Genomic DNA, 19776 nt, shown 5'->3' on the forward strand with positions numbered 1-19776 from the left:
AGCACTGGATCCCCGACAATTCGAGCTGCTCTACGTTGCACGTGGTCAAATGGGTCGAGCTGATACTGGGCTGCGCCAGAACAGAGATAACAGCAATACTCCATGTGTGGCCGGACCTGCGCTTTGTAGAGCGCTACAATGTGGGCCGGCTTGAAGTATTGCCGTGCTCTATTAATGACGCCCAGTTTCTTCGAAGCCAATAAACTTGAACTTGAAGTGCCTTTGATAAATATTAACATGAAGTGTCGTTTTGGGCATGTGTTGTGTCACCTCCCTATCATATGAGCCTATTTCCCGATTGCCCCTTGTTATATAAAAAAAGTTTATGGATTTCCGCAAAATAACGTCTAATTAAGTGACTGTATTAATCTATTTCTTTTCTGTGATTCTTCTTCTTCTGACATCTCAATTTTATAAGATAATGTATATTAGTCCTAATCCTTGGATATTCTTTCAGCTTATATCTTCTTGTTATAAAATCGGATGAGGTATTGAAGTAGATTGAATAGTGGCATTGTATCGCCGCAGGGAGTCAAACAAAGTCGAACTCCAATAAGAGTGATAATTGTTCCCTCTCTAGAGAGGCTCGGTCACGTAGACATGGCCGCGGGTATCAGCCTCTAACTACATATATGAATATATGGAATCACTTCAGTCTATTGAGAAACTGACAGAGGGGTTTGGTAAGTGTTCATTGATGGCTCCGTTTAAGAAAAGGAATAATTACTAAATTATTTAAACTTACGTGAGACATTATCGGTGCTTTTAAAAAAAATGAATTAGATGCGTGTTTTGTTAGAGAGCCACCTAACAATAACCGCGTCTAAAATGCATTACAAAACAGTAATCTTTTTTCTATTACAAAACAGTTTTAGTTAAACAGGAACAATTAAAGGAACGGAAAGCAATTTTTGACAGCTGTCATCTATCTGTCATCGTATAATTTAAATCTTCCATATGAATATGATCTATCCGCTAGACACACCTTAGACAAGCTTCGACTCGTGTTTAAATATAATCAATATAGGATGCAGATGTCGATTGTTGGACTCCAAACAACAGAAAGACAGAGGTTGTTTGATAACTTTTTTTAAACAAGTGTTCAACACATGTTTAACTTTTTTGTAGTAACACAGTATAAATCTATTTATTAACACGGCTTTACTCAAGGTTTATCGGTATGGGTATCGACTAGTTTCGGGTCATTGGGAAGTCCTTCATCACCACCGGTGCACCACGATATTAAGTAAAATATGAAATTTTATATAAAAAAAAGCCCGTAAAGTTTCTTGCGCCCGTTCTTCTCAGGTCTGAGGCAGTCTATTATGAATGGATGCTAGTTTTTGACGTTCAATAATTCACTTTGAATCCTATTTCCACTTCCATTAAAATTATAGAATTTAATTTAAGAGCTTGAAGCTAACAATGTATTCTACCGACAGTAAACTACGGCTGTTGGCAGGAAAATTAACTAACGTGAATATTAATGCTCAATAAATCTGCTAACACACACACAGTATTGAAAGAAGCATACTCAATACAAAACTACAGTACAAAGTACCAACTCAAAGTAATACTAAACAAAACCAAAGAGTGTAACATACAAAATTATATACTAAGAATAGAAATGAGCAAGTTAGTTGATGAGGAGAAAAAGAAAATAGGCAAAAGATTTAACAGAGTGATGTGTAAGATAAAACAGAAGAAGACAGGGCAGACAACATTGTAGATAGGAAGATGAATTTGAAAAAGCAAGAGCACGTTTGTTCAGTGAAGCTAGGTAAATAGACATTTTCAATTTTAAGATATCTTTATTATCACATCAATATAAACAATTTGTTGTTTTTAAAGTGATAACCCTCACTTCTGGGATTTATATACAATTAAAATTTGAAAACAAAATTTTACGAACCTTGCGGAACTCGAACCCATCATCTCTCGCGTTCCGTGCGAGTGGTCTTACAACTGAGCTAACCGTTAAGTGACGTATCATCATTAAATCTCGTTTTCAAATTTTATCTGCACATCAATATACATAAAATATACAAAAGCCAGAGTAAGTTAAGTCCTAGCTGTACACCATCATATATTTGATATGTTTTACGAACAAGAAGTCGTTCACAAAACTTTTAACTTAAAAGTAAATTTCAATATTAAAAATCACACATACACATAGAAAGAGATAAATTTATGTATCTACATGTAAACACTATATCTAGTTAATATCACGTTTTAACTTGATTATATAATCAATTATTAATAATTTGTCCCCAATGTCTATCACATTGGGGACAAATGATGGGGAATGAGGCTGTTTAACGGCCGTTCCCGATATTCAGTCTATCTCTTACTTGAGATTAAAATCTTAACTATCGTTGACTTTTCTGTCCCAATAAACTTATCTACGGTAACTCACCTTATCCGAACACGCTCTCTGTCAATGGGACAACGTATAGCTTACCAGCGATAGAACTTTGTATGGAAATTGCGATTCACGCGTCCCAATATAAGGCGATAATAATGACTTATCGAGTATATTGGGACAGCTTCAGATTATTGACAGCAAATTACTGACAGTAGAAGGTAATAATTTATCTCTATCTGTAGATAGTATATCGGGAGCGTAAGTCAATAATTATCCGTGTCAGAAATGTCAAAATAAGCAAAGATAGATATAATATTGCCTGTAAATGCAAGATTGTTAATAAATGGTGATAAGAGCTAAAAGATAATTTAAATTTTAATAAAATAAAAATCATATCTGTGCCACTAATAGGCTATTACAATACATAACTGTATGTAACTATAAAAGATATTCAATATATCCACAAAACAGTCTAGCCTTAACACCTCTGTTGACAGCATCGTAACATACAAATATTATTGATGTATAGTGAACTTTAAAGTATTTAAAATACGGTACGTTTCTGGTTGTAGGGTTATGAGTACTTAGTGTGAATGGAGGGTGGTATTGTGGAAATTGCCGGCGGTTATTCAGCGTACCGTGAAAACGGTCCATAACATGATATTGTGGCGTTGCTTGTAGCGACACACATATTGTTTCATCTGCATAGAGACAGATGACTCTACGTTCAGTTAAGCATCAGTTTAATACCAATTTAGAAGACCAATGTATCTTACTCATATGAGTTTTCTTAGATATAAACTTTTTGTAATATAAGGTGCAACTAAATGGATATCTGTTAATCCCTTAAGTCATGTAATACAGGATTATTAATAACTATAGACTTTTCTTATATTTGCAAGAATGGAATGAATCCTTACCGTGGTTAAATTATATTGCAATACACATATAAATAAATCTTGATTCGAGTCTAAGAAAAACTATGGTTCAAGCCAATGTCGTTCAAGTGTATAGAACGTCATTGCTTCGAACATATTATTATTATTCAAAATAGGATATGAAATCACTTATTGAAAACCAAAAACTAGCACCCATTCGGAAAAGAATGCCCCAGACTTTTTACGGAAAAGGAGGACAAACGAGTGTACGGGTCACCTGGTGTTAAGTAATCACCGACGTCCACATTCTCTTGTAACACCAGAGGAATCACAGGAGCGTTGCCGGCCCTTAAGAAAGGTGTGCGTGTTTTTATTGAAGGTACCCATGTCATATCGTCCCGGAAACAACACACAAGGAAGCTCATTCCACAGTTTTGTAGTACGTGGAAGTAAGCTCCTTGTAAACCGCACTGTGGAGGACCGCCACACATCCAGATGGTAGGGATCATATCCTAATTTGTGGCGTGTCGTGTCGAAGGTGTAATTTGGCGGCGGGAATCAGATGAAACAGCTCTTCGGAACACTTCCCAAAATAAATGCGGTAGAAGACACACAATGAAGCGATGTCTCTACGCAACGCCAAGTGATCTAGCCGTTCACAGAGCACTGGGTCTCCGACAATTCGAGCTGCTCTGTATTGCACGCGGTCATATGGACCGAGCTGTTACTGGGGTGCGCCAGACCAGAGATGACATCCCGTATGGAATTATTATTCTTTAACGTTTCGGTCAACCTTATAACAATGAGTTCTTATGTGTGGATAAGAACTCCTTGTTATTATACTGTGAATACAACTAAAGACTAGAGTCGCGCGATACATTCATTGAATACTTATTTATCGACGCTGACATTTAAGTGAAAATAGTCTCTTTGTGTGACTTTGAGTAAACTACTGTAAGTTTCTTCATCCATCTTTACTCCCAAACAGAAACAGCTTTTCAAATCGGTGATGATGACAAAAAAATCATATTTTATTAAACATCCCTCCTGTATAATCTATACTTTTAAATTAAGTTTTTTTTATAAAAATAAAATGTAGGTAGGACGTTCAGCTGATGGTAATTAATATGTCCTGACCATTACAATTCTGAGCGGCACTACAACGGCGCTCGTCACCTTGAGACATAAGATGTTAAGTCTCATTTGCACAGTAATTTCACTAGCTGCGGCGCCCTTCAGAACGAAACTCAGTAATGCTTACACATTACTGCTTCACGGCAGAAATAAGCATCATTCTGGTACCCATAATCTAGCCGGCATCATCCAAAAGAGCCTGCCACTGGTCTCTACTTAGCACAAAAATGAATCAGAAAATATTTGTATTTACATACCTTTAGATATAAATCTGAAGTCGGTATTATTTTATTCTGTTTACACTAAGTTTTAATAACATGTTTTTATTAAGTTGATTCGATGCAAATTGCATATGGTCATGCTTGGTAAACAGGCATAGTACACAGTTAATTTCAGGCCTATTTCACTGCGACCAATGTGATCTTTTGTGATAGCCACTGTTAACGACATGTCACTTATAAGATTAATTCTTTACATGAATCTTATTATATTATTTGCACACATTCAGATAGGATGTGTAATGAGGATTTACTGTACTATTACAGAATCTACACGCTCTAAAATATCTGGGGCCTAGGATGGAGAGGTGTTTGTGTAGTCAGCAATGCCCCGTACGATGATATAATATAATGTTAGGTAGATGCAAGGGTTTTGTTAAACAGAGAGGTGATAAAACAGGTGGAATGTGCTATATTTCTTGGATTCCAAATTACAATGGGGCCCCCATATTGAAGGATTGGCGAACAGACATATTTCTGCAGCATACGCGGTTAAAAAGATTAGACAATTACCTGATATAGATACGTCGCGAATAGTTTACTTTAGTTATTATGGTATTATGTCCTATGGTATATTGCTATGGGGCAGTGCAGCCGATATTAATACAATATTTGTGCTTCAGAATTACGGATATTCTTGCTATTTATAACCTAGGCTAACCTCAACCTGAGAGCAAAATTTAAAAGAAATAAACATGTTGACTGTTGCTTCTCAATATATTCTTGATAATGTTGTGTATGTACATAGGCACATAAGTGAATTTAATAGAAAATATCATTACCATAATGCTAACACTCGGAACAGACATAAACTTACAATGCCTACTACTCGGCTTAGTCGAATTAGTAAGTGTTTTGTAGGACGATGTATATGCTTTTACAACAAGATTCCAGAAGATGTTCAAAACAGATGTATTACGATATTCAAAAGAATTGTTAAAAAACGTTGCTGTGTTTGTTTAATCAACTTATGGTTACTATAACATAAATGACTTTCTATGATACCACAGATTGGGAATGCAGCGACCATCAGGCTAATAAATAATAAGTTTAATTGCACGATATTACTTTGTACCCAGATTTTTATGAAAAAAACAAAAAGCCTGCTGAGTTTGTCGCGCCCGTCCTTCTCAGGCATACTTTTTGGAATGAGTTGTAGTTTTTCGCTTTCAATAAGTGATGTCACATCCTATTTTAAATAAAAATATTTGAATTTGATACCATTTTCATTAGAACACTTTAAATTTATTTTATTGTCGATTGGACGAGACGAGCAAGATGTTCAGCTGATGTTAATTGATACGCCATGCCCATTACAATGCAGTACCGCTCAGGATTCTCAAAAAACCCAAAAATTCTGAGCGGCACTACAATTGCATTCGTCACCTTGAGACATATTTTGCCCAGTAATTTCACTAGCTACGGCGCCCTTCAGACCGAAACACAGTAATACTTACACATTACTGCTTCACGGCAGAAATAGGCGCCGTTGTGGTACCCATAATCTAGCCGGCATCTTATGCAAAGGAGCCTTGCAAAGGAGTATTTAAGTTCTTTTTCTGTTTCTGGAACTGATTCAAGAAGTCTTCCTGTGCAAAGGAGCCTCCCACTGGTGTCGCTTTTATCTATCTTGTTGCCTCACGGGAAATAGCTTTATTATAATAATATATATTTACATTAATGACCGATTATATTATTTACCTACTACTAGTATTATTTTTAGTTGGAACCGGGAAATACTTATTTAGGTATCATTTACGAGTTCCGTTGGCCATTTGTGGTCAACGAACGATTCTTTCTCTATACAGATGCTTTTTTTAAGAGGAGGACAAGCGAGCGTACGGATAATCTTTATGTTGTTTTTATGTTAAGGAATCACCGCCGCCCACATTCACTTTAAGGAAGGTGTACGCGCTTTATTCTAAAGTACCCATGTCCTATCGATCTGGAAACACCGCACAAGGAAGCTCATTCCAGCTTTGTAGTAAAGTAGAAAAACGCACTGTGGAGGAACGTCACACATCCAGGTGGTGGTGCTATTATTCTAATTTGCGGCGTGTCGTGTGAAGGTGGAATTCTGCGTCATTCTTTGTTGAAATAAAATTAATATGTAAGAAAATTTATTGAATTAAGCGTTACTTTGCGGAAATCCATAATCGAGTCATCCTCAGGACGTGTTCCTCATCCAAAATCTCGTGCCAGATCGTGTAGAGGCGAAACACGTGTCGAATTGTTTTAAAAAACAAATATTAGCGGAATTAACACTAAAGAAAACTTAAATCATTTGAATAATATGTAAGGCAATATAACGTTTGACGATTTCTTTGAATTACTAAGTGCTTCTACGATCTCATCGTTTTATATGATGGGATTAATGCATGGGAATTACAAATTACAAAGAAGTCACGAGTTCTGAGGTATCAAATATAAAAAAAACACAGCATTTGATTGAATTGTTTTTTAAATCAGTTGAAAATACCCTCGTTTATCTATTTTTGTAGCATGTAATTGTGTCCAGGTAGTTATAACCTTTCTGGTAGGTATGTCAAAAATAAATAAATAATAATTTTCCTAACCTAAATGAAATTAATTAAAGACATTTTCTATTTAATAAACAATTTAATGGATTATTAAAATGAATGGGTATTTGAACCACGAGAACCTTGTGAAAACAGGATATTTTTCACATGGCTTCCTTTACTATAATAATAATAATAAAAACATTTTTATATTGAAAATAATGTTAGTTTGCATCGTGTGTAGCTCGCCTTATAGCCCATCAACTTGAGACTCTGATGTGGTTTTAATATTTACAAACACATTCCAATAAACCAATGTTTGCAGCAATCAAAAATCGAATCTCATTAAGTAGCGCCTTAGACGAGGTTGCGATTAAAAAAAAACAAGTAAATTTAAATTAATAAACATTCTTACAAGCACGTCACCTGTTGCAAATCTCGAGACGGACGGCGCCTCGGCCAATCAGAGGCCTGCGTCCGCCCACGGCGCCCACTGATTGGCTGCCCGGGGTGGGATAGAGGGGCGAGCGTGACATCGGGCAGTAAACGACACAGCGAAGAAAAGCGACTCATTGAGCTTTTGGGAGCTTTTCACGATCGCGCGGGAACAGCGGTCTCAGACACATCTGAGTTTCGAACAATTCGATTTTTGAATTTTGAATAATTTTATAACGTCTTAAATAATGGACAATTAAATAATTTAAAGTGTTAAATAATGGACTTTTGAACAGAGTTAATTAAATATTATATAATGTCGCTCGGTAAACAGCCAACTGACCATATTAAAAGGCCAATGAATGCTTTTATGGTTTGGTCGAGGGGTCAGAGACGGAAAATGGCTCAAGACAATCCTAAGATGCATAACTCAGAAATATCAAAGAGGCTGGGCGCGGAATGGAAACTCCTCACTGAAATGGAAAAGCGACCCTTCATAGACGAAGCAAAGAGACTGAGGTAAGTTTTAAATGATTGCAGTAAAGACACATGGTTGTAGAACTGAAAAAATATCACAATAATATATTTCAAATAATTAATTAGCTTACACCTAATCGATGGAAATAGTCTAACAAAAAATATGAGGATTCTATATCAATATAATATAATAATTAATACTATCATCAATAATTTATCATAACATCAACAATTATTTCGTAAGATATGCTCCCTGTTGTTACAATGAAATTTTTACACAGCAGAACTGTCAAACCGTGCGTCAGTAAATTCTCTCATAGAAAATATGTCCATACAAAACAAATATTGGAAGTAAAAATAATTATGTGTCCCAAATCGAAATTAAAAACTATCCTATCTCTCAAGTTGGACTAAACTGCACTCCATGAAGTTAACCACATTAAAATGCGTTCATTAGTTTAGGAGTTCACTGGAAACAAACATCAGGACACTGGATTTAGGTATATATATATTTAAAGATGTGACGATCTACTTTCGCAGTATATTAAACATGATACGAGTAATGTAAAAAAACATAGAATGGATAACTTTATAGAATTAACAAATAAAATCAATTCAAATTGTTACGATTTTTGGTGTACTGAATATAGTACCTAAATGTAGTAAACTTTACAGATTTAAAATATTCGTATCAAAGTAAGTGACACAGTAGCATTATATAAAATAAAGTTAGTTAAAATGTTATTTTATTTAGCAAATATTAATTTTTATACGACAAAAGAGGCGAAGGTTATCACTCTGTGTTTATTATTTATTATCTTTTCTCTCGTTTTTAAATAAAGAACTACGTATCAAAATATTTAAAATTCTTTTTAACCGACTTCAAAATGGAGGAGGTTCTCAATTCGATTGGTATATTTTTTTACACTGACTTTATACCTATCACTAGGTCGCATAACATAACATATAAATAATAGTATTTTATTAATATTAAAGGTAAAGGTTTGCATAAGATGTGTATTTAATTAAATTTTTATTAAGTTATTTTATCTCTTACACTCACGATTTGTAAGACACTTTACTGTGTGTTAGTGTACGTGAATTGCTCAAAGTAGAGGTTAGTTCTAAAGTCTATTTTTTTCGACGTTTTCACAGCTGTCATAGTATAGACTACTTAGAACTTAACTACTTAGATTATAATTACGTCTAGCTATCTAGTTTAAAATAATAAAACATAATATTATCATGATCAATAAAATGATGAACAAAAACGATGTGGTTGTGTATATCAGATGGTATATTACATTATTAAAATTATAGTATAATCTTTTTCATTTTGATAAATAAATATACAATTTAATGTTATAATGTCATAAATGACTTATTCAAACACGAGCTTATCTCAGCATTAAACAAAGTCTTCCGCCGCGTCTGTCCGTATGTCTGTTCGCGATCAACTCAAAAACTACTGCACCGATTTTGAAGCTGTTTCACCAATAGATAGCTTGATTCTCGAGGAAGGTTTTACATTATAATGTGTTAAGTGTTTTCTTGCGTATTTGTATACATTAACGATATTTGTTGGAGATGTCAGAAAAAATAAGCCGTCTGGCTTTCAACGAAAACGCTGTCTCAGCTTTGAGATAAAACAAATTAATGTATGGTGGATTTTAATACTTAAAAAATTGGAAATTATTAAGCGGTAATTTCAAATTTATTTACACAAATACGATATTAATCCTTATAATTTTATAACTATATATTATAAAATCATTCAGGAATACGTTGCATTTTTAATTATTTATTCCCGAATACATAATTTTTATTTCTATTCACAGAACGGTCAGCTAGTTTAATAATCAAAACACCTTAAGTGGTAGGTACCTACCCTTACTATATACTACAGTTACAGCTATAGTAAGACCTCTGAAATAAGTGAAATCAAACGCATAGACATGTCAAAAATTTATATAATATTTATTTTTTATTTTATGTACTGTATTAAAATACCCGCAATAATATTATTTACCAATGGGAGGCTCATTTTCAAAGGATTCCGGCTAGATTATAGGTACCACAATGGCGCCTTTATCAGCCGTGAAGCAATGTGTAAGCATTACTGTGATTCGGTATGAAGGGCGCCGTAGCTAGTGAAATTATTGGGCAAATGAGACTCAACATGTCCCAAGGGGATGAGCGCATTTGTGCCGCCGATCAGTATTTTTGGGTTTTTCAAGAATCCTGAGCGGCAGAGCATTGTAATCGGCAGGGCGTATCAATTACCAGCTGAACGTCCTGCTAGTCCGTCCCTTATTGTCGTAAAAAAAATCTCAAAAAAGCTTTTATGTAGGCGCAGACATTGATAGTATACATACAGATCTCTGTTGAACAAAGGTTGGTAATCTCAGAAAAGGAAAATATTATACAAGAATATAATATTCAATAATTTATTACTTATTAATTATTTTTACTAATAACTTTAACTTATGTATTATCAATTCGTTTAAATAATATAAGTGTGAATTATATAACACCATACATATATAGGTATGATGCAATCCATTAAGGAGTATTTTTAGGACTAATTTAGGCAGTATGTATTTATATTGGTTTCTTTATCTCTTCTCTAATATATAAAATTCTCGTGTCATGGTGTTAAACATTGAACTCCTCCGAAACGGCTTGACCGATTCTCATGAAATGTTGAGTGCATATTGAGTAGGTCTGAGAATCGGACAACATCTATTTTTCATCCCCCTAAATGTTAAGGGTGGTCCACACGAAATTATTTTTTTGATCTTTTTTTTTAAATTTGTTTGATTATGAGTCAGCATTAAAAAATACCTATAACTTCAAATTTTCACCCATCTACGATCAACAGTTTTTGTATCGCGATTTTAATATCGGCAATACAACGTTTGCTGGGTCAGCTAGTTTTAGTATAACTTTTTAAATCAAAGATAGAATTCATTGAACTGTTGTATACGGAATACTTTTTATGGAAGAGCCTTTTCAACGCGAGAAAACTAGTTATGACTTTTAGTTAATTTTTAAAAGTTAGAAAAATCTCAAATTTGGGTCAAAAGTACCCAAAGGAGAATGCCCATTTGCCGCCTAGGTTTATCTCATGCGTCAAAATGAAATGAATGTGGTAATTTAATTGTTGCCATCATCTGGCTATCGGAATTAATGATTTGAACAGGTGATTCAATTTTAAATAAAATAAAATATTATATACATTTTCCAGTAAATGGCGGCTACGGCAATAAAGCCATCAATTTCTTTGTGTTGCAGTTTAGCAAATGATTATAACTTAGGTACAATTTATATTTATTGATTCGAATCGATATTTTTGTATTTGAATCGATTTTGAGATCACACACTACGAAACCAGTCCGTTAAAGTTTTTAGCCTTCTTTTTAGGTAATATAGATTAACTGAAAATCTTAATTTTTGTCCTTATTAGCCCTTATCCCACATTATGAGGAGTCGGCCGCGGCGCCCCAATTATGCCTCCCAAATTAAAATATTATAAAATACTTATTGGATATCTAATTTTTATTTATGACAGTAAGGGACGATACGAGCTGATCGTTATAAGTACGCCCACTGCAGTGCCGCTCAGGATTCTTGAAAAACTCGCGCTCGTCACCTTGAGACATAACATGTAAAGTCTAAGTGTGATTTGCCCAATAATTTCACTAGCTACGGCGCTCTTCAGACCGAAGCACAATAATAGTTACACATTACTGCTTCACGGCAGAAAAACGCCGTTGTGGTACCCATAATCTAGCCGGCCTGTGCAACAAAGTCTCCCACTGGTGAATGATTTACATTTAGAATAATCCGGCTCAGTGCCAATTTGATTCGAAACTCTAAAAATTGACCCCCGATTAGTTAGTGTCGGAGATTTATTTTTATTTTATATTTTTAGTAGAAAGAAAAATAAAACATTTTTCAATCGATTCAATCAATTGGTCAAAAATCGATTCTTCGATCGATTTCAGACCGCCAACTCTACTACCTCGCAACATGACATTACTGTCATACAGGTCTACCAAGCTACATCCCTGCTGCCCGGCCGCCAGACCCATTACAGTTTTGTTATTGTTCATTATGTCGATCGGATTCTTACTCTACCCTCAAACTTAAGAATTGTAATTATTAGAGTATTGTAAAGAGTGATTACGTACCTTGTTTTATGGTGATCTACTTACAGTTTAACCAGTTTACTTACGAAAGGACATATTTGCATACTTTAGGAATAGGATAAGACGATATATGAGTGTGAAAGCGATCAATCTAACCTCCAACTGTTAAAATACATACTTATTTGTACTTACTAACTGTGTAATACAATAATAATAATAAACGCGTTTTTATTCATGTACATAAATGTTGTTGCACATAAAAATTTAAATTATTTGATTAATAAGTATTTTATTTTTTTATAAGTTATGTGTTTTATTCCACAGTTTAGTGTAGTGTTTTTTGTATTTACATAAGGAAGTTCTACTAAATCTACAAGTCTGCTAAGTAGGTAGGTAAATATCTAATTATGCCGTCTTTGGTTTGGTAGGTCCAGTTAATTATTTTCAAAATGTAATGAAATTAATTTAATAGCAAGCATTTCGTAGTGCATAGGTCAATATATCATTGTATTTACACTATTAATTAACTGGACGTTATTGAACTGAATTGTTTTTATTTTGCGGCTATATTACATTTTATCAAATAACATCAAAACCCGGGTTTTAATTTAAATATATAACTTTTATTTTTATTTTGTATTAATATAGGGGAAGAGACTGGAACCCCCGACACAGGAAATCCTAGCGTGAGGCCAGAATACTTGTAAAATCAAATTAAAGTTACTGTAAGGGCGTTATAAAGATAGCTCTTCTATATTTATTCATTATTATTTCTATCATAAAGATAACACAACCTTTTCTATCGCTTCAATAAACCCCTTATGTTTTTTACTAGCATCCTTAATTTGAGACCACTGTCTGAAATACATATTTGCTCAGTAAGCTACGATTGTAAAGCTCTAATTAAACACAGATTAACAAACGGAACGTTGACTTAATAGTCAGTTAAATAACTCAGCCCGCTATCTCTCTTTCTGAAGTGAAACTGTAAAACAAAATGAACACCTAACACTTATCGCTAGAACAAAAACATATTTAAACAAATATTTATATACTTTTATACTATGAGTGTTGTTGTAAATGCCATTATGGTGTATTATAATTATTAATTATCAGAATACTGTGAGATTCCGGGTTTAATCTACGGTTTTTTATGTGGCGAAAGAAGGGGAATGGATCTGAAATTATTCCGGTCCCAATAGATTCAAAGAAGTTCAATTGTAAAAACATATTGACTGTATAAAGCTTCGTAAGGTACATAATAGTTTTAAGGGTAAATACCTAGTCTGGCCATAAATTCTGTTACAATTAAAAATTAACAAAATATTACATTTGAATTTGGAATCTGTCATTTTTATACGATTGTTCATTGAGTTTTCTCCTTTTGGCGCTAATACATTGCACTATATTTTGTGATATTAAAATGGAGTGGGGTGATAAAGAGAACCTCATCGCTGTGATTGCATTACACAAAGTAGGTATAGGAGCCAAATGAAAATTTTAACACTCTCCATGCGCTTGGTATTAGTAAAATATTTGTGTACCGGGCTATTAATAGGTACAATGAGACTCTCCTCTGTTTTGACAGAAAAAGATCTGTTCGTCCACGTAGTGTCCGTAAGAAAAAGGTGGTCAAAGCAGTAGGGAAAGAATTCGAAGAAATCCTGTCCGAAAGAAAATATTTTATCGCGGGAGATGAAGATAGCACCAAGAATCATGTCGCGTATTTTAAAAGATGATTTAGAACTTGCAGCCTTTAAGAGATGAACTGGTCATTTCTTAATTGATAATTTAAAAAAGAAAAGGGTTTTAAAATCGAAACAACTACTGAAGCGGTACGCAAAGGGAGGTCACAGAAAAATTTTGTTGATGGAAGAGATTTTTTTACAATTGTGAAACATTTTAACAAACAAAATGACCGTTTTTATGCTCAAAGCTCTGAGGAAGCTTTCCAATTAGTTGACAGAGTGCAACCTGAGCACTATCCGACTTCAGTGATAGTATGGTGGGGTATTAGCTATGAAAGAGTGACTGAGCCAAACTTTTGTGTAAAAGGAATCAAAACATCGGCACAAGTGTATCAAGATTCTTGAGAAGGTAGTGAAGCCCCTTAACAACACCATGTTCAATAACCAAGAATGGTCCTTCCAGAAAGACGGCGTTGGGTCATAAAGCTCGGTCTACGCAGTCTTGGATGTAAACGAACGTTTCGGACTTTATCAGAGCTGAAGACTGGCCGTCATCTTGTCCCGAACTTAATCCGCTGGACTTGATTGATGGCCAGTTTAGAGAGTACGGCTTACGGAGTGTAGCTGTGGTAGTAGCTCCAGCCTCCAGGTCTACCGCAGTCCCCATGCTAAATAACGAACGACTCGCGACCCAGTCGTGGCAGTATATTCACCTGATCGGGCGATCAGATGACACTTCAGCGATCTTGGTGCTGATATATCCCAAGAACCCATCTACCAGTGTGAGGTTCCATTGCACAGGATCCTCCATCATTTTTAACTGCTCACGATTTGTGATTAGTTCTTTCCGTTAATATCCTTTCTCGCACAGACCTGTTTAAATACCACTGGACAGGCTGTTCCATATGTTTGAAAGAAATTTTTTGTGCCTATTTGAAACGCCACTCGCGAGTGTCCAGAGAACTAATTTTGACGTATAATGCAAATGGCTGCAAAGATAGGTATAATACTCTGAAGTATTTTTGCATTTTGAATTAATTTCGTTCGTTTTCCGTGTTATTTATACTTCATGAGTCAACGTTATAAAGTACACATTTCTTTTTTGTAAACAGTTTCCCACCATCTAACGATGTTTGCTGAGGTTGTCTTCAATAATTTTAGTACCGCAGACTCTCGCTACATGGCCAACATCGCCAAAAGGGCGAATATCCAAGAGGCACAAAAGCATTTTGACAGCCGCCAGTCCAGCGGTATATAGTACAGATCAGTGATTTATGGTGTTAACATTATAGTTATGACAGTTTTTAGCTAATTCACTTATGTGCCTATGTGCATACATAACATTATCAAGAATATATTGAGAAGCAACAGCTAAGGTGTTTATAACCTTAAATTTTGCTCTCAAATATTTAAGAGGACCTATGTTAAAAATATCACAGTTCTATAACCTTCTAAGTTAGAATTATATGTAGTAGTTAGTGTTCAGAAGCACCTTAGCACCTTTTAAATAAAATTTCATTGTAATCTTTTTGAATTAATAATAAATGCATTATTTATTCTTGGGAATTATCAGTGTAGATACCACGAGGGCAAATAAAAGTTTTAACGATACAAGAACGGTGGAAAGGACGAGCAAATAAGACATCACGACCGGATGTTTGTACATCTTATCCCCTATATACTCTTATTTGAATTAGGGAGAACGTTTTGATAAATTATGTAGGTATACGGTATTATTGTTCAAAGTTGTATTTGCAATTGTGTTATAGGATTTTGAGTTGAAAAACATAAACCATTTTACGAGTGGGATGATGATGATGGCTTCCTTGCACACGATGCCGGCTAGATTATGGGTACCACAACGGCGCCTATTTCTGCCGTGAAGCAGTAATGTGTAAACATTATTGTGTTTCGGTCTGAAGGGTGCCGTAGCTAGTGAAATAACTGGGCAAATGAGACTTAACATCTTATGTCTCAAGGTGACGAGTGCAATTGTATTGGTGCTCAGAATTTCTGGGTTTTTCAAGATCCTGAGCCGCACTGCATTGTAATGGGCAGGGCTTATCAATTACCATCAGCTGAACATCCAGCTCGTCTCGTCAATGAAAGTCACTTACATTAACATGTGTTAATACTTAGCTAATACTAGCGTATAGACGAACTGACAGTCCCTTTTTTTATAATAATAAGGGACGTGACGAGCAGGCCGTTCAGCTGATGGAAATTGATTCGCCCTGCCTATTACAATTCACTACCGCTCAGGATTCTTGAAAGACCCAAAAAATTCTGAGCGGCACTACAACTGCGCTCGTCACCTTGAGACATAACATGTTAAGTCTTATTTGCCCAGTAATTTCACTAGCTACGGCGCCCTTCAGACCGAAACACAGTAATGTTTTCACATTACTGCTTCACGGCAGAAATGGTCGCCGATGATACGTGGCCAATTTTGATTTGTTATGTTATTCGTTATTCGTGTGCGTTAAATAATTCCAAACGTGGCTGAATATTTACGATTTGTTAGTGAAAATCAGTTACAGTAACACCATACTTGCTATCCTATTCTATCTTGTTGTATCACGGTTAGAAAGGTATGTTCTTCACTGTCGCACGCTTTCTATGATAGTTGTGTTTAATTACAACATTTTTAAAGGATTAAAACACGTGTTTTCACATAAGATTTTCGTGTTAAGGCGCGGTCATACCACAATGTCCACAAAAATTGGTTTCTTAGGGAGTCGATTACAACATAACGCAATGAAAATACTCCGACGCAAAAAATACAGTGAACAAAGAAGGATCTCAAGAAATTTTTAAACCTGATAGAATATTTATATATAATTTGAAATATCCAATAAAAAATTTGGAAGTTGCATCCCAAATATAAACTTTAGAGTCAAAAATCTCAAAATTTTCAGCGATAACAATATTCTTTTTTTAAAGAATTGAATAGAATTAGTACTTTTCTAAAACTTAAACCGAACAATTATTCAATTTTATATGTAAATTTTGAATAAACAAAAGAAAATCAGTAAAATAAATGCCCATTTGCAGCTTAGCCACATGATCAACACAAATATTGTAGGGTTGGTTGTAGCGTTTACAATCCTTGTCAGTCCGCGCCTTAAAGTTACATTTTTATTATTATTTTAACAACAATCGTTACTAGATTAGATTAATTTATTAGATTGTATAAAAATACGCAATTATTTTCATACTTTTTAGTGCATATTATATCTATTGTTTTGGAATAGTGATTTGAAGTCGCTTGTTTTTTTGTTAAATTTTATTTTTAGATTTTTAGTGAATCTGAACTACACTAACTAATAATTTGTCTAAATCTGTCTAGATCTACTAAATTTTGAAATGTTGTCGTCGTCAACTCGTAAAGGAGTTCTATTAATCATCATATTTGACTACCACAATTACTTGACCATAACGATGTTACGGTAGGTGGCCTATATATCTGGATAGCATAAAAAGATTTAGCCTAGTATCTATTGTTAATTTGCTCCTAAGAATTCAAGAGTTTCGTTTCTTTGTCATGGATCCCATAATCAGAACCTAACCAAAATTCTCATCAAACTTCCTTTATTTATTTATTTATTTATTAGCATCGCCAACACAATAATCAATAATATCTTTGAAGTATATCCTTTCCAATAAAAAAATAATTATAGAAATCGGTTGGCGCCATATTGAGTTATTCTTAAATTTGTCGCGCACATACCAATTAAAGACTTTTATGGATTTCTCATAGTTGCCATTGTCAGATCTGGACTAAATTGCAATGGGACTACACGGGAAGCACCAGGTTTCAAATAAAAAAAGAATTATCAAAATCGGTTCCCGCAGTCCAAAGTTTTGAGGTAACAAACATAAAAAAACATACCGACGAATTGAGAACCTCCTCCTTTTTTGAAGTCGGTTAATAATTTATAATATAATTTAGAAACATATTTTTAATTTATATAACTATTATTTATTGTAATATTTGGGAAATAAAAGTTATTATTATTATTATTTACCAGTATATATAAGCAACTGTAATTCTGTACAAATTGATTTGGTAAATATTGTTCTAACTCTAAAAATTAAACATTAGTTCTCAGTGAACTAAGATATGAAATGAACACATAAATGGTTGAGGAATTGCTAAATATTAAAAAGTAAATTCAAATATATTCATAAAAAAAACTACGTTTAAATAAACCGACTCCAAAAACTGAAAAGTATCAAATAACTAAAAATTTAATTTAATACAATTAATAAAATGCTATTATTTATATGTGCTACCTATTGATAGGTTGTAAGTCGATACTTTTTAGTTTTTTTATTTTTTACTTTTTAGTGTCACTTAATAATTATTATATATAATCAACCTGAATGAAAACTCCTAAAAAAGCCGTACACAAAAAACAATTATATCATCAAAATTTTCATAAAAGTTCATAAAATGAAAACTACTGGGCCCAACTATGTATAATTTTTATGAGACCAAATGGCAACTTTTCTGCAGCGAACTAAAGAAAAAAATATGTACATAAATCGGATCATAAATCTCAGACAAATCGGTGTACATACATAAAAAAAATACCGATCGAATTGATAACCTCCTCCTTTTTTGTAGTCGGTTAAAAATAGGATATGATATCACTTATTGAAAGTCAAAATGACCACCAATTCGAAAAAATATGCCTCAGATCTGAGAAGAACGGGCGCAACAAACTCAGCAAAAAAATGGGTACAAAATAATATGTACTATGAAACTTATTGTTTTATAGCCTGACCGCGGTCGCTACATTCCCATTTTCTGTGGTATCAATAATTCTAATTATTGTGCCTTAATTTAAGGTGCTTGTAGATTTGGATCATCCAAATCCCACCTTCGCACGACACAAGTTAGGATATCATCTCCACCATCTGGATATGTGGCGGTCCTCCACAGTGCGGTTTTCAAGGCTTTCTTTCACGTACTACAAAGCTGTGGAATAAACTTCCTTGTGCGGTGTTTCCGGGATGATACAACATGTGTACCTTCAAAAAAGCGCGTACACATTCCTAAAAGGCCGGCATCGCTCCTGTGATACCTCTGGTGTTGAAAGAGAATGTTTGCGGCAGTGATCACTTAACACCAAGTAACCCGTACGCTCGTTTGTCCTCTTTAACCATAAAAAAAATGTTCTTAACCCGTCTTTTCTTGGCCGTCGTTCATATAATACCCATATAATAATATATTCATCGCGCTTAAAAAAGTTATCAACACATTATAATCACTGATACAATAGAAGCTCAATGTAAAACCAAATGTCTCATTTCGTACAAAACATTCGCCCCCATAAAACTCTAATTTAATATTCACTCCGCCTAATCGAATCAGATGAACAAACGATCATAACAAATCAATTGTAAAAACCGTCCCCAAAGACAATTATCTCGCATTGAGGCTATAATATCTGGTATTGTTAGGGGCGGGCCGTTATCGCTCCACGCCAGCTCCATAAAAACAAGCTTATGTCTCCACTTCGCTAGGGTTACTCCTTTGTTTTTGGTACGTTCTTCACTTTAACGCTTCTTTCACTTGTATGTAGTCTTTTGCTTGACTTTAATTAAAACAAGTACTAATAATAATAATATAGCTACATCGGAAAAAAATTGTCTAGCTATTCAAAGGGGGGACGCTGCCAGTATCTTCGGAACCTTGCCTAAAGGGGAATCCCTTTAATATTAATAATATATTTTAGTTATCTTTATATATAAAAAATAATTGCTGTTCGTTAGTCTCGCTAAAACTGGAGAACGGCTAATTTTGGTCTTGAATTATTTGTGGAAGTCCAGAGAAGGTTTAAAA

At 34.3% G+C, this 19776-nt stretch overlaps 1 protein-coding gene across 1 annotated transcript in view; it reads left to right on the plus strand.

Moving 5' to 3' along the window:
• The first annotated feature begins 7821 nt into the window (after positions 1–7821).
• Positions 7822–19776, plus strand: part of LOC126967281 (transcription factor SOX-14-like) — a 31194-nt gene continuing 19239 nt past the window's right edge. Inside the window, exon 1 of the mRNA XM_050811757.1 lies at positions 7822–8128. Within this exon, the coding sequence (XP_050667714.1) occupies positions 7926–8128 (203 nt within the window). The 5' untranslated portion in view covers positions 7822–7925. The remainder of the gene's footprint in view (positions 8129–19776) is intronic.

The sequence above is a fragment of the Leptidea sinapis genome, chromosome 12, assembly GCF_905404315.1.
Source record: "Leptidea sinapis chromosome 12, ilLepSina1.1, whole genome shotgun sequence".
NCBI classification, from domain to species: domain Eukaryota; kingdom Metazoa; phylum Arthropoda; class Insecta; order Lepidoptera; family Pieridae; genus Leptidea; species Leptidea sinapis.